Raw genomic sequence first — 26,226 nt, 5'->3', positions numbered from 1 at the left:
ATTTATAATATCATTGAATGATAAAAAAAAAAAATACCATCAAATATGTTGGGAAGTATCAACTTAAACACCAATTCGAGTCTAAAAGCTCTTAAACTCCTTGCTGACTCTAGGGTCTACTTGCATTTTACTGATTCTCATCTCTAATAAATTAGAATGTTTATATGTAAGAAAAATAAATAATTAATAAAAAGGATAAAAGCTTTTAAATTGATGTATCTGTCACGACCAAAAATCATATATTTTATATTAAATAAATGATAACCACATATTTTTAACTCATAAATTTAATAAATACATTAATTATTTTATTATTATTTTTATTATCTGTAGTATTACTTCTGAATAATTTGAGAGAGTTATACGAGTAACATTGTATTGTGATTTTCCTCTATTTTCAGGCTGGGAGCCTAAGCATGCGGGGAGTCTGAGATTGATACATTGTACTTCTGCCTGAGTATGACCCCATTTGAATACATATATTATTTTAGTGAAATGTGAATTTTTGAGTTATATAAATTGATTTGGATTCAAATTTTATTTCTCATTGTTACCAAATTTTTTTTTTTTTTTTTGGAAGTTCTCATTGTTACCATTTAATTTCATTAGCACACTATTTGGTAAAGTGTTATATTCGAAAATATTTCATTAGCACACTAATTGGAGTTAAGTTTAAACTCCCGTCATAAACCCGGAATTGGATCGTAACAGCGAGAGCAACACTTTAATTGGCTAATGATTAGTAAAAGGATATTAGTTGGCAAAATTTAACCATGGATAGCGTCTTGTCTGCTAAGTTTTGGTTTTATTGAACAATCTTATGCTTCAACTCATCTTCTCATTTGTATAATGTTTTAGATTTAACAAGTATGTGTTTTCATTACATCGAAAACAAAGTTCATATCAATCTGGCTCCAGCCATTTGAAGGAGGGTAAGAGAAAGCTACGGCCGATCAATGGGCTGCCAGAATAGTAGCACACTAATTTATTTTGCCAAGAACTAACATTACATTCCACTTTATTCTTAAATTGGTCACGTAGTTCTTAAAATTAAACTCCTAGAAGGAGCTACTTTACAGCTTCAATCTACAACCTGCTTACTTTTTGGGAATGGGATCTATCAGGAAATTGTAGACTCTCCCATTCCTCGTCATTGACATTCCTGAAGTATTGATCCACCATTTCTTCATTAACCAGTTCCAGCTGTGAAGGCTCCCACTAGTTAACAAAAATAAGAAATGCAAAATCATAAGTTCAAATTAAATGTTAATGCAGTTATATATATCTATATAGTGGATATATTATGGTTTACCTTTGGTTTATTATCTTTATCAAACAGCTTTGCTCTTGAACCCTATGCACCGTAGTAAGTTTGAATAAATGGTTAAATAAAGGGAATTATTAGTCACAAAACTAATCTCAATAAACTAATTCCATTGCTATATATCACCCTATAAATACAAACATTTCCAAGAAATAAAAATTCATGACAAATTTGATTAGAAAAAAATTTCATATTACCTGTTTTGTTTTCGTGACGTAATTATTATTATTGGTTTAGATTTCTCCTCCCGGTTCGGACATCATTCGCATTTTTAAATAGAGTTACCCAAAAATTTACCTCATAGAGATCGTTGCTATTAGTCCTTCTGAGGAGGTGGGAAGCAATTTTATAATCCCGATGAAGACATTGTTCAATATTTTGTACCCGGCCTTTTCTGATCTAATATAGGCACAAAAAATGATATAATTGGTAACCTTAGTTAGTAACTTGCAGAATGATATAATTAGAATTTTTTTTTCCCGCTTTATACGTACTGATTTAAGAAAAATCTTGAGGCTCGTGGGGCAAGATGAACGCAAGGAGCTTAATGCATTCGTGATCCACTTTTCTGCTCCAATTTCTAATTCATTCTCCTATAAATTATAACTGTATGGATCAATACTTTTTTGCCAAGTATTCAGCTGAATAGTAGGAGTAAATGAATAAGATAAGCAGATCTTACTTGTTATATATATATATATATATATATATATATATATATATATATATATATATATATATATATATATATATGAGGTAGTCTTTTGACACCGGTGTCAAATTTTAAATTTGACACCTCATCTGAAAGCCGTTAGATAAAAAAAGATCAACGACTTTGATTTGGTGTCACATGCTTACTTCAGATTAGGTGTTAAATTTCAAATTTGACACTAGTGTCAAAAGATCCTACCTTATATATATATATATATATATATATATATGTATGTATGTATGTATGTATGTATGTATGTATGTATTAAGTTATTTATTTATTTGCTTACCAAGGATTGAATAATTTCCTCCACCGTCCCTTTTGAGAAACATTTGTTTATTGTCTTCAATCTTTTGTGTTTGGTGAAGAGTGTTAGTCATCACACCGTATGTGTCAATTCTCTAAGTGCATAAAGTCTGGAGAGAATGATAAATAGTTTTTCAAAATTTACCTTCTAAAAGAGCTATTTTCCTTCACATTTGCTTTAACTGTGAAAGTTTCTGTAATTGTGGCAATTGTTGATACATTTGAAGAAGTAACAGCTTCTAGGGCTTTTTGCAGAGAACATAGCTTCTTTTACACAGAAAAACTAACTTAATTGAGTACTAATATTTCAAAATTAAACTACAACTAAGTTTATAACTTTATATAAAAGGTATGTTCTTTTAGACTTTGTTTTGGGAGTTGATTTTAGAAGGGGAAGGAAAGAAAAAAGGAAGGTTTTAGTAAGTCTTTCCCTTGTTTGTGAGTTTAAAAAAAGGAGGGGAAGAATTTGGGGATTTTTACTAAATCCTCCAAAACCCTCTTTCCTCATAAAATTAAAGTTCCCCCAATTTGGAGGGTTTGAGTGGAAAAATATTAAAAATTACATATCTACCCTTAGCATTAAAATGTTAAAACTACATAATTGTGAATCATTTTTAAATGCGATATTATGAGAAAAGTTTCAAATGCCGACAGAATTTATTGACGAAAAATATTTCGTCAAAAATAGTGATGACATTTTTTATGAAAATCATATCCGGCAAAAAATTTCTGTCAAAACTAAAGACAAAATTAGAGACGGAACCAGATTTTGCCATAATCACTAGCATAAATTTTGTACGAAAAAAACATCCAGTCAAAATTATTGATAGAATCTAAATTCCGTCGAAACTTTTAACAAAAATAATTCCGTCCAAAATTTTGACGAAACACATTTCCATCGAAAAGTTTCGACATAAAACAATAACGTCAAATTTTTTTACGGAAAATATTTCCTTCAAAATTTTGACGAAAAATATTCCCATCAAAATTTGTGACTAAAAATATTTTTGTAAAAAATTTTGATGGAAATTTTTTTTTTGTCAAAATTTTTTACAGAATCTAAATTTTGCCAAAATATTTCACAAAAAACATATTCATCGAAATTTTTGACGAAAAATATTTCCATCAAAATTTTAAACGAAATACATTTCTATCGAGAATTGTTGTCGAAAAATTTTTTCACCAAAATTCTTAATAGAATTTAAATTTCGCCAAAAGTTTTCGACGAAAATATTTTCGCTAAACTTTTTGGCAAAAAAAATTTCTGTCAAATTTTTTTACGAAACACATTTCCATCAAAAAATTTCGACGAAAAATATTTTCGTCAAGTTTTTTGATAAAAAACATTTCCATCAAAATTTTCAACGGAACGCATTTCTGTCCAAAAATTTCGATAGGAAATATTTCTGTAAAAAATTTTAACGAAAAATATTTCGACAAAAAATTTTGACGGAAAAAATATTCTATCAAAATTCTTTACGGAATCTAAATTTCGTTGAAAGTTTCGAATGAAACATTTCCCTCAAAATTTCTAACAAAACCATTTCTGTCGAAATTTTCGTCAGAACACATTTCCATCAAAATTTTGTACAGAAAACGTTCCGTCAAAATTTTTGACTGAATTCTTTTTTTGTTTCAAACATTTGATGGAAACTAAATTTCGTCGAAAATTTTGATAGAAAATTTATTTTTGTAAAAATTTTTATGGGTTGAAAAATTCCGTCGCTTTTCGACAAAAAGTATTCCGACGAAAAAAATAATTTTGTGATGAAATTTTCATCGTTTGCAATGTAGAAATTTCATCGAAAATATGATCTTTTTGGTGTTGTGAAAAGTACATACATAGTTTTGTTAGAAATTTTAAATTTAATTTAATTTGTAAAATATAATAATTATATTAATTTTAAAAAAGGGTAAAATGGTAAAAATATCTCATTAACCCTCAATTTTCCTCATTTACCATTTTTTTAACTCCCAAACAAGGGAAGAGAATACCCTTCAATTTTCTTACTTTCCTTCCCTCCCCCTTGGATCCCCTTCCTTCCCCTCCCCTCCAAACTCCCAAACAAATCCTTAAATGATGTAAATTGTGTACTTTTAGTTTTTTATTCTATGTACTCTCGGTAGTACATAGTTATAATATGAAAAATTGCTTATTTTTTTTCACTTTTCACGTCAGATGATGTGACTGAGGAGAGAGAAAAAAAGTAACTTTTCATATTATAATTATGTACTACCGGGAGTACATAGAGTAAAAAAACTACATTCTTTTAAAGCACAAATAGTTTTCCCTTATATAAATTTGTGGATGAGATATTTGAATATGGAAGGTGTCATACTTTTCATTTTTTAGAAGCTTTCAATTTTTTTTTTTGAAAGTTACAAGGAAAATCAGAAAAACAACAGTAGAAAAGTAAACTAATAATTAGTCAAACTGGGAGTAGAGACTCCCATCAAATCCCCATTCACCAAGGAAGCACACTCCGTTGGGGGATTGTAAAAAAGAGAGTATCCCATGCATGGATATCATAATGGGAAGCCAACCAATTAGATACCCCATTCCCTTCCTTGTGAATGTGGGAAACTTTGACATACTAATCCCTCTTGATCATATTAAGAATTCTATTCACCATGGGAAACATAGGGTGGTTTGAGCCACACTCTGAAGAGATTAGATTGACAGCAACCAGGGAATCAACTTCCAACCAAAGCTTCCGAAAGTTCCTATCCCAGGCCCGCTCCAGACCCACCAAAATACCCCAAAGCTTGGCCAACAGAGGAGTACTTGTGCCCAAAAACTTGTTGAAGCCTAAAATCCACCTCCCATCTGCACCTCTGAAGACACCATTACAGCTAATTTTGCCATCCGTTAAAGCACAAGCCCCATCAGTATTCAGTTTAATCCAACAACCATCAGGAAATTTCCCTATTATAGAAATTTCCTTCTTAGGTCTGGGAATCAGCCCAACAGTTTGAAGGAGATGATCAATGTTAGAACCTGCACCGCTAAATAATTAAGTAAATAACATTACTGATGCTAGAGCATGGATTTAATATAGATTATGCATAATTATAGAAATATAAGTATCTGGGAGGTTGAATAATGCTTAAATCATTTTTCTGATGAAAAGCGAAGATACAGGTTCTGCTTCACGGTATAAATGTGTAAGGGTAAAGTATTCTAAAAAATTATAATAAAAATATTAATATTCCTAGAAAAATATCTAGGTCAAGGATATCAAGTTTGGGGTAAAAATAATGAGTAGTGGTGTCAGAACTGATATCGACTATATATAAAATGTGTATCGATGAAGTGTCTCGAAAAATTAATGTAAAAATATTATAATTCCTAGAAAAAGATCTAGGTTAAAAATATAAAGTTTGGAAGAAAAATAATTAGTAGAACTATTAGAACTAATATTGTTAGTTTAAGCGGGTGCACTTACAAATAGGAAAGAGGGCAAAAAACCCTAGACTTTCTAATACCCAGATTTCCACTCTTCCAAAACTCTTCATCGCTGCCCACTCAAGAACTCCATGGAAGTCCATCCCTTTTTCATGAAACTTGACCAAGAAACATGCTTTCTTCATCCATCTTCCATGGTACAACATTGAATCATTGAAAGCTTGTGTTTTGTAAGAGAAAGATGCATTCTTTGAGCCTTGAGACTGCTATTTTTTGAGAGTGAGGGACTGCCATAGTTGTGAGTTTGTGTTTGAGTCATTTAGACACACAATGGTGTACCAAGGTGTCATCTTTATGGAGAAAGAACCTAGCTTTGGGAGTTGAATTTCGTGCACATTCTTTTATGTAGTTGGTGTGGTCAAAAGTCATCCAAGCATACCTCTTTCTCTGATTTTAGAAGCCCTAAGGTAAACTCATACCATTTCCTTTGTAAATTAATGAAAATACCTTGTTTTGAGTAATGAAAAAGAGAAACTTTAATGATTTGTGTTAGGGGTTGTTAATCTAAGTGTAATAAAGTTAATTGAACTTCTGTAAATGGGTATATCAAAGTTAGAACATTTGGCATGCGATTGAAGCACCTCCAAAATAGAAAAAATGCAGTTTTTCTGCATTCTATCGCTGATGAATTGATTTCCCGAAACTGGGAATCGATTCCCGCTTGGAAAAAAAGACAGCAATACACTAGTTTAGTAAAATCGCGATATCTCGAGTTGCAGAGCTCCAAATTGAGTGAGATTTGGACCTATGTGAAGCTAACACATAGGGATACAATTCTACAAAATTTCAGATCCGTTAGACAAGTGATTGATTGCGGCTTGAGTTTTAAGTTGCTGCCTTGCTGTAGGAAATTATGTTACCTTACGAAACACTTAACCGGAGTTATACAACTCTGATTGAGACATAAAATATGTCGTTGAAAATGTTGTTATCTCTAGTTTAACATAGTAAAAGTTTAGAAGTTTTGGGAAAGAGTTGTAATTCTTGTTTTAAAAATAGTAAAGACGATTTATGCTTGGGGGCTTTGGAAGAAGCTTGCAGTCACCAAACTGTCCAATTGCTATAAAATACGAGATTCTAATTGTTAATAATATTCTTGGTATAAAATAGATTGTAATTGTCGGATTGTGTGACTATTGGTGTATCGGTGTACATCGAGCCTTTGGATAAGGATTTTGGCATTTCAGGTAAGCTTTCGTGTCGTCGGTTTAACCCATTGATGGTTCCACCATACCTCATGGGGGGATGGTTTATATGCATAATGTTTTGTCTGGAAAATATCTGGACATGTCTAGTCTACTTGTTGTAGTTTCATGACTTGATATATTATTTATATTATGAGATTATTCAGTTTAGTTATTTATTACAATTTATATACAGACAATTTTTTAAAAAGATTCACTGAGTTAATATGATAAGTTTCATAATTGAAAATTTGTAGCTTTCGTATTTGTTAAGCTGCACTTATTACCATTTATATGTTTAATACACCGGGTGCACACGGGGTGTTACATTTTATGGTATCAAAGCACTTTATATGGGAAAAAGCTTGTATGTACTGCAATAACCTAAGATGCCTTGTTAGTCTAGGTTGTCTTGTGTGTTTTAGGATGTGTTGTGAGTTACTCTTAGAACTTACCATGATGATACATGTGTGACCACTTGGTTTGGGTTTGATCAACTCATGTCTTTGTGTAACATATGAGAGTTATGGTTAACCGTAAGAGTGCTCGAGAGACATCCAATGGGCATTCATATCCCAATGTAGCTGCATTGGCTGAGACGCAGGTTGCTATGCAAGCTGAGTTAGATGCGATTAGAGAGGCTAATCAGGTTATGATGGACACCATGTAACAGACAAACCAGAAAACCACTGAGGATGTACTTGAGGCGAACCGATTGGCAAACATGACTGTGATGAGGGTAATCTTGGAGAAGATGAGGATTGGTTGCAATGATAGCCAACATCCTCCACTACCGCCACAACCACCACCTCCACCTCACCGTCAAGATGGGAATAGGAGTTGAGGAAATCATTTTCAAGAAGACATGAGTCAGAGTAACTTGGAAGGTGTTAGTCATCTTACTAGCATGATGCAGCCATACTACGAGCCTATTGAAGACTAGGAGATGAGAGACCGTCGTCTGAATGCTTTACGCAAGCATAAGCTACAATCCTTTGATGGATCGTATGACCCGATTATCGAAGCCAAGTGATTGCAAGCCCTGGATAAGATTTTCAGGGTGATGCGATGCTGATCCACATAAGTTATTTTTCGTTATCTACATGCTTGAGGGAGATGTACATGAGTGGTGGATGAATACCTCTCAGGCATACGAGATGCAAGGCCAGATCATGACACGACCATTCTTCGAGGAGCTATTTTTGGGGAAGTACCATATGATGCGATGGAGCACAAGCAGGGAGAGTTCGAGCGTCTTGTACAGGGCTCGATGACCGTGGATGAGTATTTGGCTAAATTCAATGAATTAGCCAAGTTTTCTCATTTTCATATGGCGATGCCGACACCGGTGTTTCTAGCTTCTAAATTCTGTAGAGGTCTCAGTGAGGAGATAATAGATAGGATTGCTGGAGCAACATCTAGAGACTTCGGCACCTTGATTCAGCAATATCGAGACATTGAGGATGTTTGTGTGGTTAGCAAGGCTAAAGAGGCCAAGGTGTCTAAGGAGAAAGGAGCAGACACTTCTACTCATGATAGAGAAAAGAGATTTGATAGCAAGAGCAGAGGCAAGAGTCTTCACGTGAAGAAATCATATCAGCAGTTTAAGAGGACTACTACTCAGGAAGATAACTTTGCTAGACCTTCGACTATTTTGAAGTGTGCTGGTTGTGGGAAGACGCATATGGGACCCTGTGTTACAGGGAAAATTGTTTGTTTGAAGTGTGGTAAGGAGAGTCATTATGCCAGAGACTGCTTTACACCTGTTGCTAGTGCTACAGTTACTCATATGGCACAATTCCAGATGATTCATGTACCACCACCTTCAGCACCACCAGCCATTGGCAAAGTTTATATCCCTGACCGTCAGTAGTTGGACCGAGCTCCGAACCTTATGAGAGGTATAATTCACGTTGGGGATACTTCAATGATGTATTGTTTGACTTAGGGACTGCACATTCATGTATTGCGAGTCCGATTGTTGTGGGGCTAAACTTGCCCATATTTGAGCTTTCTCTATCTCTAAGGGTTACTACTACTACGAGGGAGAAATGCGATGCTTTATCTATTTATCGAGATATGGTATTTCAGTTGGATGGCCGAGATTGCGTAGCAGATCTTATTTGTCTACCCATGATCAATCTTGAGATGCCCGGATTAGCTGTTGAAAAATTATGAGTGTTGTATTGTTGTGATTACATAATATGATGTTTGAATTATGTTGTATTAATTGAATGTGATAATGAAAAATTTGATATTATAACCTGGTGAACTAGGTTGATGGAGTGGGTTATTAGCCATCAGTGTATTATGGACTATCCCTGGAGGGGATGTATCCGCCGAGGTTGCCTCTGAGGAGTTTCATTAGACGCTCAGTTGATGTGTGATTCATTGAGTGGTCCTTGTGTATGAGTTGAACAGGAGGCTTGTACGCCTAATTGTTCATTGACAAATAATTTATATCAGGGGCTATCCTTTGGAGATTAGATCCTAAGAGTGTTGACTCTTGGAAGTCCCATGAGGGCACCGATATGAATGTGACTCATCGGGGGTCTTGGTGCACGAGGTGCACAGATCAATCAATTTTAGTTTGTCTCATGGTATAATAATTCAATAAGAGACTTGAAATATGAGTTTATACTCTACAACCACCAAGTGGAATGAGTAAAATATACGAAGAGTGATATGTCAAAGTTTGGCATGAAAGGTAAAATGCCTTACGCCATTACATAATTTATGATGGTGGTTTATTTTAAAAACGTTAGAGATGATATCTTATTGCGTGTGAGTAAAAAACACTCTCTAGTCAGGTTTGTTTGAGAATGTGAAATTATCTTTAAGGAATTAAATGTGTAACACTTGGACTTTGTGGCAAGGCCACGCATGATCTGGTATATGTAAGACAGGTCCATGTACAGTTAGTAATGTGGGTTGAGTGGTCTCCATGACTCTAGGTTAATATGTAAATTATTGATTTGTTACATATGTAGATCACATGTGAACACCATGGGTAGTACTAAGCATGAAGTAATTACTATGATCTATGTTAATATATCAATGTGTACCATCCTTTATTGACTTTTGATTTTGCAGATGCCATGGAGATTGAGGTATGCTATTATGTAGAATTATTTCACCTTTCTATTTAAATTGTAAATTTTGCAGGTGTATATGAACTAAGATACACTACTATGCGAATTGATATATTAACTAACATGTATTGACTGAAATGAACATGAATATGATTTTGTATTATGAAAGAAATTATGGCTTTATTCTAAAGAGTAATGACTTATGGAAATATTAAGTCGTGACGCGACTAGAGTCATGGAATAGGACCTTAACTCACTTAAGCATTGTGTAGAATAGAGTATGTGGTTCAGATCATCTCTATTGATAGAGTGATTGTTGATCCTAGTAAAATTGAGGTAATTGTGATTTAGAAACACTTCGAGAATATCTCCAAAGATCAGGAATATCCGAGGATAATAGATTACGACTCGTTTGAGGGTTTTCCAAGATGATGTTACCCTTGACGTGGTACTTAGAAGGGTACTGTCTTTGTGTGAGTTCGTGAACGTGAATTATGTTTATAGAATTTGTCAGAGAAATGAATAACGATTTCGATGTTAATCACTTCAGATTCGGAAGGCGAGTTGGGAAATGTTGCAATGTTCCGTGTGGGGATGTTGGATCGGTATGGACACAAGATCATGAAAAGTTGAGTTGAGGAACTGTTCATCGATGTTGCTATGACTTAAATATACTAGTTTTGAAACGTGTGTAAGCGAGTAATTGAACTTGCATGATTTAAGGAGCGTATTGTTTCGAAAATTATGAGGAATATACCTCAAGGAGGTAATCTTTACATGTGTGTTGACTTGAGATTTCATTCTCAGATTGTCGAAGGTTTAGATCTGCTTCGACAATACGCTAAATTAGTGTGGTAGTAAGAAATTCTTAGGGTACATGAGAGCATTGTCAGTGATCGGTACTCTTGTGTTAGAGTGGTATTGCAAAGAGCTTTTATCACTCAATTAAAAATAAATACTGCATATCATCCTCTGATAGATGGTCAAACTGTGTGGATTCTTCCAATAATGGAGGAAATGTTGAGAGCATGTTCTCTGTGGCAGAGCACATCCTGAAAGATACTTTTCACGGTGTGAGTGAATTCAAAACACTATTGAACATAATTGATTAGAGATAACTTAAGGTAGAACTCCAGAGGAGTGTACTTGCGAGCGGGAGAACGAGCTTCTTCGACAATAACCCGAGTTTAAGGACAGGAACGTCTCTAATTTTGCGGAAAAAATTCTTAAAAGGTGAGGTGACTGTAAGAACCTGCATCACTAAATAATTAATTAAATTACATTATCGATGTCGAAGCATAGATTTAATAAAGATTATGCATAATTATAGAAAAATAAGTATCTAGGAGATCAAATAATGCTTAAGTCGCTTTTCTGATGAAAATTGAAGATATTGATTCTGCTTCACGGTATAAATGCGTACCGGTGAAGTATTCCAAAAAATTATAATAAAATATAAATATTCCTATTAAAATATATAGGTCAAGCATATCAAGTTTGGGGTAAAAATAATGAGCAGTGGTGTCAGAACTAATACCGGCTATGTATAAAACGCGTACCGGTGAAGTATCTCGAAAAAATTAATCTAAAACTATGATAATTCCTAGAAAAATATCTAGGTTAAGAATATAAAGTTTGGAAGAAAAATAATTAGTAGAACTATTAGAACTAGTAATATTAGTTTAAGTAGGCACACATATAAATAGGGAAAAAGAAACAAAACCCTAGACTTCCTAATACTCAGATTGCCACTCTTCCAAAACTCTTCATGGATGCCCACTCAAGAACTCCGTGGAAATCCATCCCTTTTTTATGAAACTTAACCAAGAACCTTGCTTTCTTCATCCATCTTCCATGGTACAACCTTGAATCATTGAAAGCTTATATTTTATGAGAGAAAGATACACTCTTTGAGCCTTGAGGTTGTTATTATAGTTGTGAGTTTGTGTTTGAGCCATTTACACACACAATGGTGTACCAATGTGTCATCTTTATGGAGAAAGAATCTAGCTTTGTGAGTTGATTTTCGTGCACCTTCTTTTGTGTAGTTTGGGTGTGGTCAAAAGTCATCCAAGGATTCCTCTTTCTCTGATTTTAGAAGCCCTAAAGTAAACTCATACCATTTACTTTGTAAATTAATGAAAATGACTTGTTTTGAGTAATGAATGACCATAACGAACTAGTTTAGTTAAATCGCGATATATTGAGCTACGGAGCTCCAAATAGAGTGAGGTTTGGACCTATTTGAAGCTAACACATAGGGCTACAATCCTACAAAATTTAAGATTCATTGGACAAGTGTATTGATTTCGTCTTGAGTTTTAATTTTCTGCAGGAGATTTCGTTACCTTGCGAGAAACATAACTAGAGTTATACAACTCCGATTGAGAAATACAATATGTCGTTGGAAAGATTTTGATGTCTAGTTTAACATAGTAAAATTTTAGAAATTTTGGTTAAGAGTTGCAATTTCAATTTTAAAAATAGTAAAGATGGTTTGTGCTTGGGGGCTTTGGAAGAAGCCTGCAATCACCAAATGAAAAATGAAAACAATGTTCAATTGCTATGAAATACGGGATTCTGATTGTTAATAATATTCTTGATATAAAATAAATTGCAATTGTTGGATTGTGTGAGTATGGGTGTATCGGTGTACACCGAGCCTTTAGATAAGAATTTTGGCATTTCATGTAAGCTTTTCTTTCATCGGTTTTACCCATTGATGGTTCCACCATACCTCATGGAGGGATAGTTTATATGCATGATGTGTTTTCTAGAAAATGTCTATTTATGTTATAAGTATTGGATATGTTGTTGTGCTGGATTATTATTATAGTGCATTGCCATATGTATATGTATATGGGGTATTCCACACAAGACAGTAATCCCTTAGCATGTCGGGCCACATGCAAGAAGGTAACTCCGTGTGTTAGGTACATGGTGGACTCCTTGTACTGTGAGTTGTAGACATATATAATCCCTACCTTTTATTTTCTGGCCAGTAGGATGCATACACACATGACATGGACATATGCTGCATTGCACAAATTCTTCCATTATAATATTGTTATCATTTTAGAACTTATATTGCACATGTAAGTTAGAGATCCTTCAAGACCCCTCGTCTTACTGAGATTTCTTGTTAGAGATCTCACCCCGTGTGGGGCACATTTTCAGGTACAAGTATTTTTGAGGTTGAGACTCTAGTGACAAGAAGCCAGAGTTGAGTTGAAATAATGCATGCACCTTGCCATTTTATTACGATTTCTGCCTTGCTGTTATATCTTTATGGCTATTGTACTTCAGACATGATTTGACTATGTTGCTTTATTTGGTGAGCATGAGGGTTGTCCATGCCACATCTGAATAAGTTGTGTTTATTTTAGACTGAAGTTGTATTATTGTATCAGGACATGTCTTCTGGTCTACGTGTTGTAGTTCCATGACTTGATACACTATTTATATTATGAAGTTATTCAGTTTAGTTATTTATTACAATTTACATACAGGCGGTTTTTGAAAAAGATTCACCGAGTTAATATGATAAGGTTCATAATTGGAAATTTTTGGCTTTCGTATTTATTAAGTTGCGCTTATTACCATTTATATGTTTAATACACTGGGTGCACACAGGGTGTCACAATCAGGATACTCAAACCCGCTAGAGACCACAAAAGCTCTTCGTACCAGGGCAAACGAGGAGTTGCTTTTGCCATTAAAAACCCAGTTGTTCCTTTTTTGCCATAAGGACCAGCAGAGAATGCCAAAGAGGGAGCTCCAATCGGTCTGATCACCAAGATTGGAGTGGTTCGTCAAGTTGGAAAAGAGCCAGGCATTAAAATTACCGGAGAAGAAATCATCCTTATTAAGTTGAGCAAGCAAGGTAGGCCACACTTGTTTGGTAAAAAGACAGTTCCTAAAAATATGGAGACAATCCTCCACAGGAAAATGGCATCTCGGGCAGTGGGCTTCATAGGACATGTGCTTTCTGACTCTTTGATAATTTGAGAGAAGTTTATCATCCAAAAGAAGCCAGAGGAAGGTAGCAACTCTATGAGGGCCTTTCCACATTTGTAGAATGCCAGCCGAAGGGGAATCTTGTCGAGATCCAAAGTTACACAGAAAGTTATAGGCTGATTTAACTGAGAATAAGCCATCCATAGAGGGCTCCCAGATAACACGATCAACACCATCTAGGGAAAGAGGGGGAATTAAAGTAACAATGCGATCGCAAGTAACTCTCGGTAGAAGACTTGACAGGATCCTCCACATCCACTACCCTTCAGGGATAACAAAGTGAGACACGATGGAGTTGAGGAGCTCCTCGAAAATCTCCATGGTAGCTAAAGACTTCAGTGGCCTAACATTCTTAAGCCAGTTATCAGTCCAGAACTTGGCTGTGGCACCATTGCCAACTAAGATCCTCGAGCCATCAGCAATATGATTCCACGAATGTTGGACACCCTTCCAAAGATTGGACCGAACTGTAGAACTGCTAACCAAGGGGATTAGGTCAGTACCCACTCTGTATTTCCCTATAAGAACTTGGACCCAAAGAGAATCCTTCTTTGTCAAGATGTCGTGTCCGATCTTCGTATGCATGGCATTATTAAAAGCACGAAGCTTCTTAAAGCCAAGACCACCTTTTTCAATGGGGGAACAGACTACATCCCAGTTGACAAGATGAACCTTGCACCTCGAGGGAGTCGAGCCCCAAACAAACTGACACATTGCCTTTTCAATATCATCACAAACAGAAAGAGGGAGCAGGGCAGATTGCATCGAGTAAGACGAGAGGGCAGCAAGAACTGAGTTAGTGAGTGATAAAGGATAAGCTATATTAAGTTAGTTATGACAGTTATTTGTTAGTTAGCTTCTTCTTTTATCCTTTCCAGTCTTTCTCATCTGCTATATATAGCAGCTTGTAATCCTCTTCTTCAGGATTCAATACATTCAGAATTATTCAGTTTACCTTTCTTTTCATTTCTTGTTTTCACTCCAAGAGTGAGATTTCGTTTATGTCATTAAGGTCTGATACCTTACATGGTATCAGAGCTTCACCGTCCCCCGCTTTAAAAAGTGGAATTAAAATAAAAAAAAAAGCACAAAAAGGTAAACCAAAAATGGGCCTGTGCAATTCCATGCTTTTAGCCTAAAGGGCTCTTGCGTGAGGGGGCGTGTTGAGATATATAGTCCCACATTGATTGGATGGGCAACTAATATGGCCTTTATAAGGCCTTGGGCACTCCCACCCCTTGAGCTAGCTTTTGGGGTGGTGACCTCAAGGTTCTTTACATGAGATAGGGAGGATTGATTCCAAGCACTCAGTCTTATGTTGACCCTATCAAGGACATGAGAAAAGGAATCTCTGTTGACCCTTTTATGGTTAAGGGGAACTCCAAGATACTTTCCAAGGTCACCTGTTAGCTTGAAGCCGAAGCAATCACTAATTTGCTGAGCTCTAGGACCATACACAATTTTAGAGAAACAGACTTTAGTGAGAAGTTTTCAAATAAACTTCTTATGAAAGCATATTAATCAAGAGAAAAGTGGTGGGTAAAGTTTCACCATGGATGGGACAAAATGAGTTGCTAAACCAGATGCTGCAATTTCTGCTCCTTCCAAACGTGCTCCGGTAAGCCCCAAGTATTCCCCTACATATGATTATATACAAAAGAGACAAAATTGTAAATTAATCAATGGACGATATTTATAATTAAAAAAATAACTTAAAGAGAGCTTAAACGTACACTCTGCATAACCAAACATAATGTTATTTCTATCTCAAATATACTTAAAACACCTTTAGTTAAAACAACTGTTTTCAAAAACCAGTTTAAGCATGTATGGCGAATACATTTCAAATTAGAAAACCTTCTTTCAAATTAATTCCTCAAATATAATACATGTAATCATTATATGAGTGACACATATCATATTTGTGGGAACCATAAGATAAAAATGGTTAAAATAGTATAAATTGCTAAATGATTTTAAAAGTAAAATAAATAAATAAATAACTTTTAAATAAAGGTACAAATCAGCTGAAAAACTTCAAATAGATATAATACCTTTAAGCATAGCGATTTATTTAGAGCTATACTTTTACCTTCTAAGGATTATATTGAAGACATCTTCATAAAAACTACAAAACACACGCATATGTATATGTGTGTGCATTTTTTCTACAGTCATTACAGATGGATTTCTTTCAGCAGAAAAATAAATAGTGGGACCCACTTATTAAAAAAAATCAAGATTCATCATCATTTTCTGACTTTTTTATATGTTGCTGTAGATTTTTTTTTTTTGCAGCAACAACATAACTATATTTCCCTGTATATATTGGGACAAACAAAAAAAGCATATAATCTAAGGGTAATTGTAGTCTTATGTCACATAAAAATTTTGTTATCTCCTACACACTCAAATTAAAGTGGGACCCAATAGAAAAAAAATAAAAAATAAATGGCACAAGTATCGATGTATGGACATAAGATAAAAATTTTTTCCTATTGCATAAGAGTAATATTGCCCATAATCTAATTACCAAAATAGCCAGGAAGCCTAGAAAGAAAGTAACTTGCCCCCACATCCGGAAAAAGTCCTATAGATGCCTCTGGCATAGCAAATACCTACAAATAACCGATAACATACAACAAAACCCACATAATGTTCCTCACTATCAGTAAAATTTTGGTAAGAATTATATAGTCAAATAAACTTTGGTTTATTTTTATGATATAAGTGACATATATTCCCAAGGCCTTATGAAGGATTTGTATATTAGAGTGGTTATATTGTAGGCAATATTTTGTCATTTAAAATTTTAAATACAGTAGTCATTCTTGGAATAATGTAAACTTTCATTCTGAGTTCTGATTCTGATTCCCGGAAAATAAGAGAAACATACAGCTTTTTCAGTCACAATCCTAAATGTTGTGTTCATGGAAAGTCCTGCTCCTCCTCCCATGACTACTCCATTGATGAGAGAGACCTGATTCCACAACCGTTGAAACAAAACTCCTCAAATGTGTTATAAAGATTTAGAATAAAATTTGAGACTTAAAAAACTCACTATAGGCTTTTTGTAGGTTGCTATCAAATAGTCCAAAGTAAGATGTTTCTTGTAATAGCTAACAGGATAGGTCCAGTGTCCTGTTTTCATTCGGGACATGTAGTTAAAGATTGTGAAGGGATTTAGTTTCTTTATGTAATAATGTAGTCTCAAAACCACTTGTAACAACCCAATAACATAACCATTTATCTTTTATTTGATAATCCTGTTGCAAGTTTTGGATAATTTACCTACAAGTGCAGAGGTAATTACTGATACTATATCACCACCAGCACAGAAAGCTTTTCCATTACCCTAAATAGCATAGGAAAAGAAAGTACAATTATCACTATTCAATATTATTCAATGAGATGAAAATTAATCATACATTCATACAATATTGAATAATTTTAACATTTACTTAAATAAGAAGCTCAAAAATAAATAAAAATATTTAGCTTTAGATTTAATTTGATATGGCCCATTACCCTGATCAATACAACAAGATTATTAGAAATCTTCAATTTGTGATTTACCTTCAATATCACAAGTTTGACTGATGAGTCATTCTCATATAACTCTAAATTCTTTTTGATTTGACAAATCTGCAAAGCAGTAAAAGAAGCAATTATCATTCTCAACAGTGAGAGCTCCATTAATCTTCCTACGACCTTGTAAATATAAAAAATAACAAAAGACTCTAAATAGAGTAAATTGTTTAAGATATTTGAGAATTGGTTTTTGAACTTACCATTTCATGGGAAAGGCTATTTAGCTTCCGAGGTCTGTTTAGTATCACTACCTTCACACTTGTATTTCCTGTGATAAGTACCTGTAAGGAGGCAGAGTCATGCAATCAAAGAAGATTTGAAACGAATGATGTAATTAATTTGATAAATAGTGATAAGATTTCATTCTTTTAACACGTTAGATTGTGGAGTTATGTTCTCTTTGTAACATAGGTTAGAGCTAAAAGCTAAAGTTTTAAGTCACTTGTCTTCTATGCTTGTTTGTGTAACATAAGAAGAGTCTGCTCACCCTATATTCACTCTGTTTTATGTGCCAATATTTTTAATTTTTTTATTTACTTTTTCTAATGGAGCCCACCTAAGTATGTGTGTGCTGCAAAAAATCTCTTCTTATGCAAGATTGAATGCAATGCTTTTTTTTTTTTTTTGAATTACTGAATGCAATGCTTCTTGGACAACATCAATGCATCTAGGACACTTAGCTAGCAAGCACTAACTAGGCAAGTCATACTGGGAATTGTAAGGACCCGCACCGCTAAATTAGGAATTTAATTAATTAATTATGAGATTTATGAGATAATTTCATAATTGACCCTAATAATTATAAGAAGGCTTAAATAATTATGGTAAGTAATTAATAATGCTCAAAGTCGCTTTTCTGACGAAAAGTGCAGATACCGGTTCTGCTCCACGGTATAAATGCGTACCGGTTAAGTATCACAGAAAATTATAATAAGTGTGGGAATATTCTTAGAATAATATATAGGACTAGCATAACAAGTTTCAGGTCAAAATAATGAGAGCTGGTGTCAGAACTGATACCGGCTTCTTAAAAGCGCGTACCAAAAAGTACTGCGAAAAATAAAATAAAAATATGACAAATCCTAGAAAAATGGCTAGGTTCAGAATCTCAAGTTTGGGATTAAAATGCTAAGCGTGGCTATTAGCGCTAATACAGTGCGATTAATACTTAAGTGGGCTATATAAGGCTTGGAACTAAATCCTAGGATGATTTTGTGCCATTTGCTACATGAGTTTTCTGAGTCTTCTCCATCAGCCTTAAGCCTCCATTGTTCCATTGCTCCCTCTCTTGAAAAACTCACCAAAGAAACCATTTTTCTTCCTCTTCTGTTCACCAAAACACTATAGCTTGTGGGAGTTGGTCTTGTGAGGGTGTGGAGTGTCTCATTTCTGAGATTATAGCCTCTGTGGTGAGGTGGAGTTGCTGACTTTGGGGTTTCACACTTGAGTTTGGTTGGGTGAAGCCATTGTCATGGCATATAAGGCTTCAAGAAGCCACCTTTTAGCATAAATGGCCAAGCTTGGTGGTCAAATTCGCATCTTTGCAAAGTCAGTGTTGTGGTGCTGTGTAGAGGACCCCTAGTGTGTCTCATTTTCGGAGTTTTGACTCGCCTTACTCGGAAGGAGACTCCATTGGTGTGGACTTACGAGTGTGAGCAGTGTTTCCAGGAGTTGAAGGAGAGACTGGCGACTGCTCCTGCGTTGGTCCTTCCTGATCCTGCGGAGGAAGTTGAGGTTTACACTGACGCCTCCGAAAAGGGGCTGGGTTGTGTGTTGATGCAGTTGGCCAAAGTGATTGCCTATGCTTCGAGGCAGTTGAAGCATTATGAGGAGAACTACCCGACTCATGATTTGGAGTTTGCTTCTATTGTGTTTGCTTTCAAGATTTGGAGGCATCATCTCTTTGGTATGAAGTTTGCAGTGTTCAGTGATCACAAGAGCCTGATGTATCTGTTTGATAAGAAGGAGCTGAACATGAGAAGAGGAGATGGATGGAGTATATGAAGGACTACGAGTTTGAGTTGAAGTACCATCCTGGCAAGGCCAATGTGGTAGTTGATGCTTTGAGTTGGAAATCCGTGAGTCTATCCAATTTGACTATGGGTGACTATTATATTATTGAGCAGTTTCGAGATCTAATGGTGACCTCTTTGTTTGGGGGTGCACTTTTCGAAATGGAAACCGTGCAAGTTGAAAATGAGCTCATGGAAAAGATTAAAGAGGCGCAGGTGCAAAGAGAGTGCCTTGACTATGTGAAGAACCAGGACGGTGTGTCTTGGAATGAGGACAGATTGTTGACCTTCCAAAAGAGGTTTGTGGTTCCTCGAGGTCCTTTGACTGAGGTGGTGATGACAGAGGCTCATAAGGGCCAGTTTACTGTCCACCCTGGTGCTACAAAGATGTATCAGGACTTGAAGAGAAATTACTGGTGGCCGCGCATGAAGAAAGACATAGCGGTCTATGTGTCCAAATGTTTGATTTGCCAGAAGGTGAAGATAGAACACCAAAAGCCGTCTGGTAAACTTCAACTTCTTGAAATTCCGGAATGGAAATGGGAGAGTAGTGGGATTGCCAAAGACTCAGGCTGGTTGTGACTCTATCTGGGTCATTGTGGACAGATGGACGAAGTATGCCCACTTTCTTCTGGTGAAGGTGAGCTTCACTACTGAGCAGTTGGCCACACTGTATGTTCACGAGATCGTGAGGCTTCACGGGGTGCCCGAGAGTATTATCAGTGATAGGGACCCGAAGTTCACATCTCGGTTCAGGGAGGCGCTGCAGGGAGCTTTTGGTACTCAGTTGAGATTGAGTACAACCTATCACCCTCAGACTGAGCGGACCATCCAAACATCGGAGGACATGTTGAGGGCTTGCACTTTGGAGCAGGGTTCAGCATGGGATAGTTACCTGCCATTGGTTGAGTTTTCGTACAACAATAGTTTCCATGCTAGCCTGGGCATAGCATCCTACGAGGCGTTGTATGGTAGGAGGTGTCGGACTCATACTTGTTGGTTTGAGGTTGGAGATAAAGAGTTATTTGGCTTGGACTTTGTCCAAGATACTACCCAGCAGATCCAGTTGATCAGAGAGAAGCTGAAGCAGGCGCAGAATCGCCAGAAGAGCTACTATGATGTTAAGCATCGTCCACTAGAGTTCAGTGAAGGTGAGCACGTGTTTGTGAGACTATCACCTGTCACTGATGTTGGTCGGGCCCTCGGATTAAGGAAGCTTAGCCTGTGATTCATTGGGCCATACCAGATACTTAGTAGAGTAGGACCTGTTGCCTTACCGGCTCGCCTTGCCTCCGAACTTGGCCAACATCCACGATGTGTTTCACGTGTCTCAGCTTCGGAGATATATAGCAGATCCTTCGCACGTGGTACAACCAGATGATGTGGAAGTTCGGGAGAACTTGAAAACTCCCGTTGGACCACTCAAGATTCTCGATCGTGGCGAGAAGAAGCTGAGGAGCAAGATCATTTCGGTGGTCAAAGTGCAGTGGATAGGAAGAACTCCTGAGGAGTGTACCTGGGAGCGAGAGGATGAGCTTCTCCGGCACTACCCTGACTTTCGAGACATGTATGTTTCTGATTTTGAGGACAAAATTCTTTAAAAGGTGGGGTGAATGTAAGGACCCGCACTGCTAAATTAGGAATTTAATTAATTAATTATGAGATTTATGAGATCATTCCATAATTGACCCTAATAATTATGAGAAGGCTTAAATAATTATGGAAAGTGATTAATAATGCTGAAAGTCATTTTTCTGACGAAAAATGCATATATCGGTTCTGCTCCTCGGTATAAATGTGTACCGGTGAAGTATCCCGAAAAATTATAATAAGTGTGGGAATATTCGTAGAATAATATATAGGCCTAGCATAACAAGTTTCAGGTCAAAATAATGAGAACTGGTGTCAGAACTGATACCGGCTTCTTAAAAGCGCGTACCAAAAAAGTACTGCGAAAAATAAAATAAAAATATGACAAATCCTAGAAAATGGCTAGGTTCAGAATCTCAAGTTTGGGATTAAAATGCTAAGCGTAGATATTAGCGCTAATACAATACGATTAATACTTAAGTAGGCTATATAAGGGTTGGCACTAAACCCTAGGATGATTTTGTGCCATTTGCTATGTGAGTTTTCTGAGTCTTCTCCATCAGCCTTGAGCCTCCACTGTTCCATTGCTCCCTCTTTTGAAAAACTCACCAAAGAAACCATTTTTCTTCCTCTTCTCTTCACCAAAACACTATATAGCTTGTGAGAATTAGTCTTGTGAGGGTGTGGAGTGTCTCATCTCTGAGATTGTAGCCTCCGTGGTGAGGTGAAGTTGCTGACTTTGGGGCTGTACACTTGAGTTTTGTTGGGTGAAGCCATTGTCATGGCATATAAGGCTTAAAGAAGCCACCTTATAGCATAAAGGGCCAAGCTTGGTGGTCAAATTCGCATCTTTGCAAAGTCAGTGTTGTGGTGCTGTGTAGAGGACCCCTAGTGTGTCTTATTTTCGGAGTTTTGAGCACCTGAGGTATACAATGACCACCTCGTTGTTATTTTCATGATTTAAGCTTGTTTAATCCATTAAAAAGTAAAACTTGGATCATTTGAGTTAAGGACTGAGTTTCTGAGTCTATAATATGTTAATGAATATCTGTTTAGGATGTTATTGGACTCTCAATCGCATTTGATCACTTAAAAATGGAATTATGCACTGAACAACTCGAGTTTCTGCATTCTGTCTGATAGGTATTCGAATACTTTTCGTGTAGTATTCAAATACTTATCCCTTGGTAGTCGAATACTCCTTGAAGGAGTATTGGGATACTTTTCTGGGAAGAAAAGTATTCGAATACCATAGTGTAGTATTCGAATACTGAGTAGTATTCGAATACTGTTGGGAAAGTATTTGGATACCTTGTGGTATTCGAATACTTAAGTGAAAGTAGTTGAATACTTTATGGAGACTTGAAGTATTCGAATACTCATCGAGGAGTATTCGAATACCTCCTGCAGATTTTGCATAAAATGACTTAAAATGAGTTGGAAAGTCTTAATCACTTAATGGAACCTTGGGCAATGATTATTGATGATTAATTATTGTATGAACAGATTGTGATTGTGCTGTTTGTGGGCATTGAGTTACTGCGGGCTTGGCTTGGATAGTTAGCTTGCGAGGTAAGCTTTCGTGTCCTCGGTTTAGCCATTGTTGGTTCTACCATACCCCAGGGAGGAATGGTTTTATGCATGATGCGTTTTCATATTTTGATGATTGAAATGCTTTTGAGCTATTAAGTGCAAGGGCCTTATAATATGCATGTGTTGTTCCATTTAGACGGTAAGCCTAAGTGTGTGGCGTCATTCAATACGGTGATTCTTTGGGTGGGTGCAAGTGGCGTCTTGCACTGATGTAGGTAATAGACGTATGTAAATCTTGCATTTCTCCGGCCAATAGAATAGTTGACACACATGACAAGATTATCTGTTGCATTGCACTGATTTTGGAACTGATATTGTATATTGCTTTTAGAACTTATATTTCACATGTAAGTAAGCTTGGGCTGGAGAGATCCTTGAGGACCCCTTGCCTTACTGAGATTTCTGTTTAGAGATCTCACCCCACGTTTGGGGCACATATATCAGGTTCAGGTAACTCAGGGGTTGAGACCTCAGGCGGCAGGAGGCCGTAGCTGAGTTAGATATCTGTTGTTATGGTGATATGTTGGATGCTGACATGTTATTTATATGTTATTATGTTATTTAATTTGAGATTCTGTTAGGCTTGTTGCCTTATTTGGTGAGCATGGGGGTTGTCCATGCCACATTGATTGACTATGTCTTATATTAGATTCGAGTTGTATTAATGTATCAGGATTATGGTCCGGACTACGTGTTGTAGTTCCGTGTCTTAGATACTCACATATTTATATTATGAGGTTATTCAATGTAGATAGTTGTTCATTTGCAATTACATACAGGCAATGTTTTATGAAAAGGATTAAGTAATCAACTTGGTGATATTAATGACATCATAATTGAAAAGAAAAAGTTTATTCCGCATTTTTTTATTAAGCGCAGCTTAATATGATGATATGATAACAAACCGGGTATACACAGGGTGTTACAGGAATGTTGCTCGACACATTGGCTCAATCCTACCTTCCACATCCACAATTCTTCCTTCATTACAAGGCACAATTTTTTTTCCCGAAGTAGGTCATTAATTTCTCAAATTATATATCAATCTCTGCCTCTTCTCAAATTATATATTTATTTACCTTTGTTTAATCAAAGTTTGACCAAACTCTAGTCTTGCATAAGTTATTTATTCGAGATAGTGTCAGTCAAACTCTGATCAAACAAGAACTAATTAATATATAATTTGAGCAAATGGATATATATATATATATATATATATATATATATATATATATATATGTTAGTATATAATTTTGAAAGTGTTTGAAACTCGGTTATCAACTTGGCACAGAAGCGTGTCACAAGTCAAACGTTGAGCTCGGAGCTCGGCAATCACAATCTGAGGTCGGTCTGTGTGACTAGGTCAGCCAGCATAGCTGAAACAATAAAAATGCAAAAGGAGAGAAATAGAGAAAAACACAATAATCTTTTAATGTGGGAAAACCTTCCTCAATGTGAAGAAGTAAAAAATCATAGGACACTAGTCCAGAATCAAACTTCACTAATAATGGTGATATACTTAAACCTCACTATAATGGTGGTATTCAAATTTTCCTAGAGGTGCTCTAAAATACAAAGCTATAAGCTTTTTGTTTCAAGGTGTCTCTCAAATTTTGTCTAACCCTAAACTCTCACATACCTCAAGCTTATATATAAGAGGAGGGAAAATTCTAGAATATCCTAAGTGGGAACTATGATTTCTTGCGCCCCAAGTCTCTTGATCCCCACAAAAGTAACATTGGGCCTTGTTCAACATTGAAGGAGGAAAAGCCCAACAAATCTCCCTCTTCCGACTTCAATGTGTTGGCTTCAACAGTAGTCCAACACTTTCACAGCAGTCTTCAAATTTCCTTACTTGTACCAGCTTAGTCATCATGTCGGACCAATTCAGATCGGTGTGCACTTTGACGAGTTTGAGTTGTCCATCTTCCACCACATCCCCGATCCAGTTATACCTCACATCAATATATTTTAAGCAAAAGTGATAGGTCGAGTTCTTAGCTAGATGAATAACACTTTGGTTGTCACACTTCAGCTCATACTTGTCTTGTTCATGGTCGAGTTTAGAGAGAAACTTCTTCATCCACATCATTTCTTTGCAAGCCTCAGTCGCGGCTATATACTCGGCCTTGGTTGTCGAAAGTGCCACACATTTTTGCAATTTAGATGCCAGTAGATAACTTCTCCTGCAAAAGTCATTAGATATCCTGTCATCGACTTTCTCGAGTCAGCATCGCCCCCTAAATCAGCATCCGTAAAGCCTTGTAACTCGGCCTTACCTTCTCCAAAGCGATGGCATAAATTTGTTGTTGTTTTGATATACTTGAAAATCCATTTGACAGCTTCCCAGTGCTCTTTGTCGGGGTTTGACAGATACTGACTTACCATTCCAATAGCATACACCAGGTCGGGTCTCGTATATACCATTACATACATCAAGCTTCCGACGGTGGATTGGTATGGGATCTTCAGCATCTCGTCTTTCTCTTCATCAGATCTGGGGCACTACTTTTGATTTAGCTTAATGTGTCCATCTAAGGGGGTGCTCACTGTTTTAGCTTTGTCTATGCTAAATCTCTTCAAAATCTTCTATATGTATTTTTCTTGACTCAGTCACAGTAGCCTTTTAAGTTGATCTCGGATGATCTTGATTCTGAAAATCTGCTTTGCAGGGCTGAGGTCTTTCATTGCAAAGGACGAGCTTAACGCCTTCTTCACGGCTGCTATCTTCATATTGTCTTGCCCTAAAATCAGCATGTCATCAACATATAAGAGTAAAATCAAGAAGTCTCCAACTTCATATCTCTTCACAAATACGCAGTGGTCATCTTTAGTCTTCAAAAACTTGTGCTCAGTCATAAACGATTCAAATTTCTTGTACCCTTACTGAGGTGCTTGCTTCAAGCTATATATGTTATTCCTTAAATGGCAGACTAAGTCTTTGCATCCTGGAGCTCGGAACCCTTCTGGTTGCTTTATATAAATCTCTTCATCAAGGTTGCTATGAAGGAATGTCGTCTTCACATTCATTTGCTCCACTTTGAGGTCCAGTGAAGCCGTCATGGCTAACGCGGTTCGGACCGCAGTCATCTTTACAACAGGATAGAAGATTTCTTCAAAATCAACTACTTTCTTCTTATTGCAGCCTTTCACCATAATCCGGACTTTGTATCTTTGCTTCTGGCCATAATCCTTATGCTTAATTTTGTAAACCCACTTGTTCTTTAGAGCTCGTTTTCCTTGGGGCAACTCAGTCAGTTCATACGTTTGATTTTCATGCAAGGATTTCATCTCGTCCTGCATTGCCTTCTCCCATTTTTCTTTGTCTGAGCTCGTCAT

At 36.2% G+C, this 26,226-nt stretch overlaps 1 protein-coding gene across 1 annotated transcript; it reads right to left on the bottom strand.

Annotated features, from left to right (window-relative positions):
- Positions 1-1,086: 1,086 nt before the first annotated feature.
- Positions 1,087-26,226, bottom strand: LOC133289114 (probable 3-hydroxyisobutyryl-CoA hydrolase 2). Its single transcript, XM_061486987.1, has 14 exons — positions 25,822-26,226; positions 17,893-17,973; positions 17,678-17,746; positions 17,393-17,456; positions 17,163-17,242; positions 16,998-17,081; positions 16,635-16,719; positions 15,653-15,738; positions 2,488-2,609; positions 2,326-2,386; positions 1,819-1,917; positions 1,622-1,723; positions 1,313-1,354; positions 1,087-1,218 (listed from the first exon to the last, which is right to left on the bottom strand). Exons 1-14 carry the CDS (start codon positions 26,224-26,226, stop codon positions 1,087-1,089), a joined length of 1,512 nt encoding a protein of 503 aa, XP_061342971.1.

This window comes from Gastrolobium bilobum, unplaced genomic scaffold (assembly GCF_033153095.1).
Source record: "Gastrolobium bilobum isolate Gb01-03AN ecotype WA unplaced genomic scaffold, APGP_CSIRO_Gbil_v1 utg4504, whole genome shotgun sequence".
Classification (NCBI taxonomy): Eukaryota; Viridiplantae; Streptophyta; class Magnoliopsida; order Fabales; family Fabaceae; genus Gastrolobium; species Gastrolobium bilobum.
The sequence above is the reverse complement of the archived record's forward strand: the minus strand, read 5'-3'. Positions and strand labels throughout refer to the sequence as shown.

What these genes read in the sequence shown, in the direction of transcription:
- LOC133289114 (XM_061486987.1), bottom strand. Translation starts at nt 26,226, where the DNA reads ATGACGAGCTCAGACAAAGAAAAATGGGAGAAGGCAATGCAGGACGAG. An exon ending in CAACCTACAAAAAGCCTATA is followed by an intron (nt 17,082 to 17,162) that starts GTGAGTTTTTTA and finishes TTGTGGAATCAG; the next exon opens with GTCTCTCTCATCAATGGAGT. An exon ending in TAGGCTTCCTGGCTATTTTG is followed by an intron (nt 15,739 to 16,634) that starts GTAATTAGATTA and finishes AATCATATGTAG; the next exon opens with GGGAATACTTGGGGCTTACC.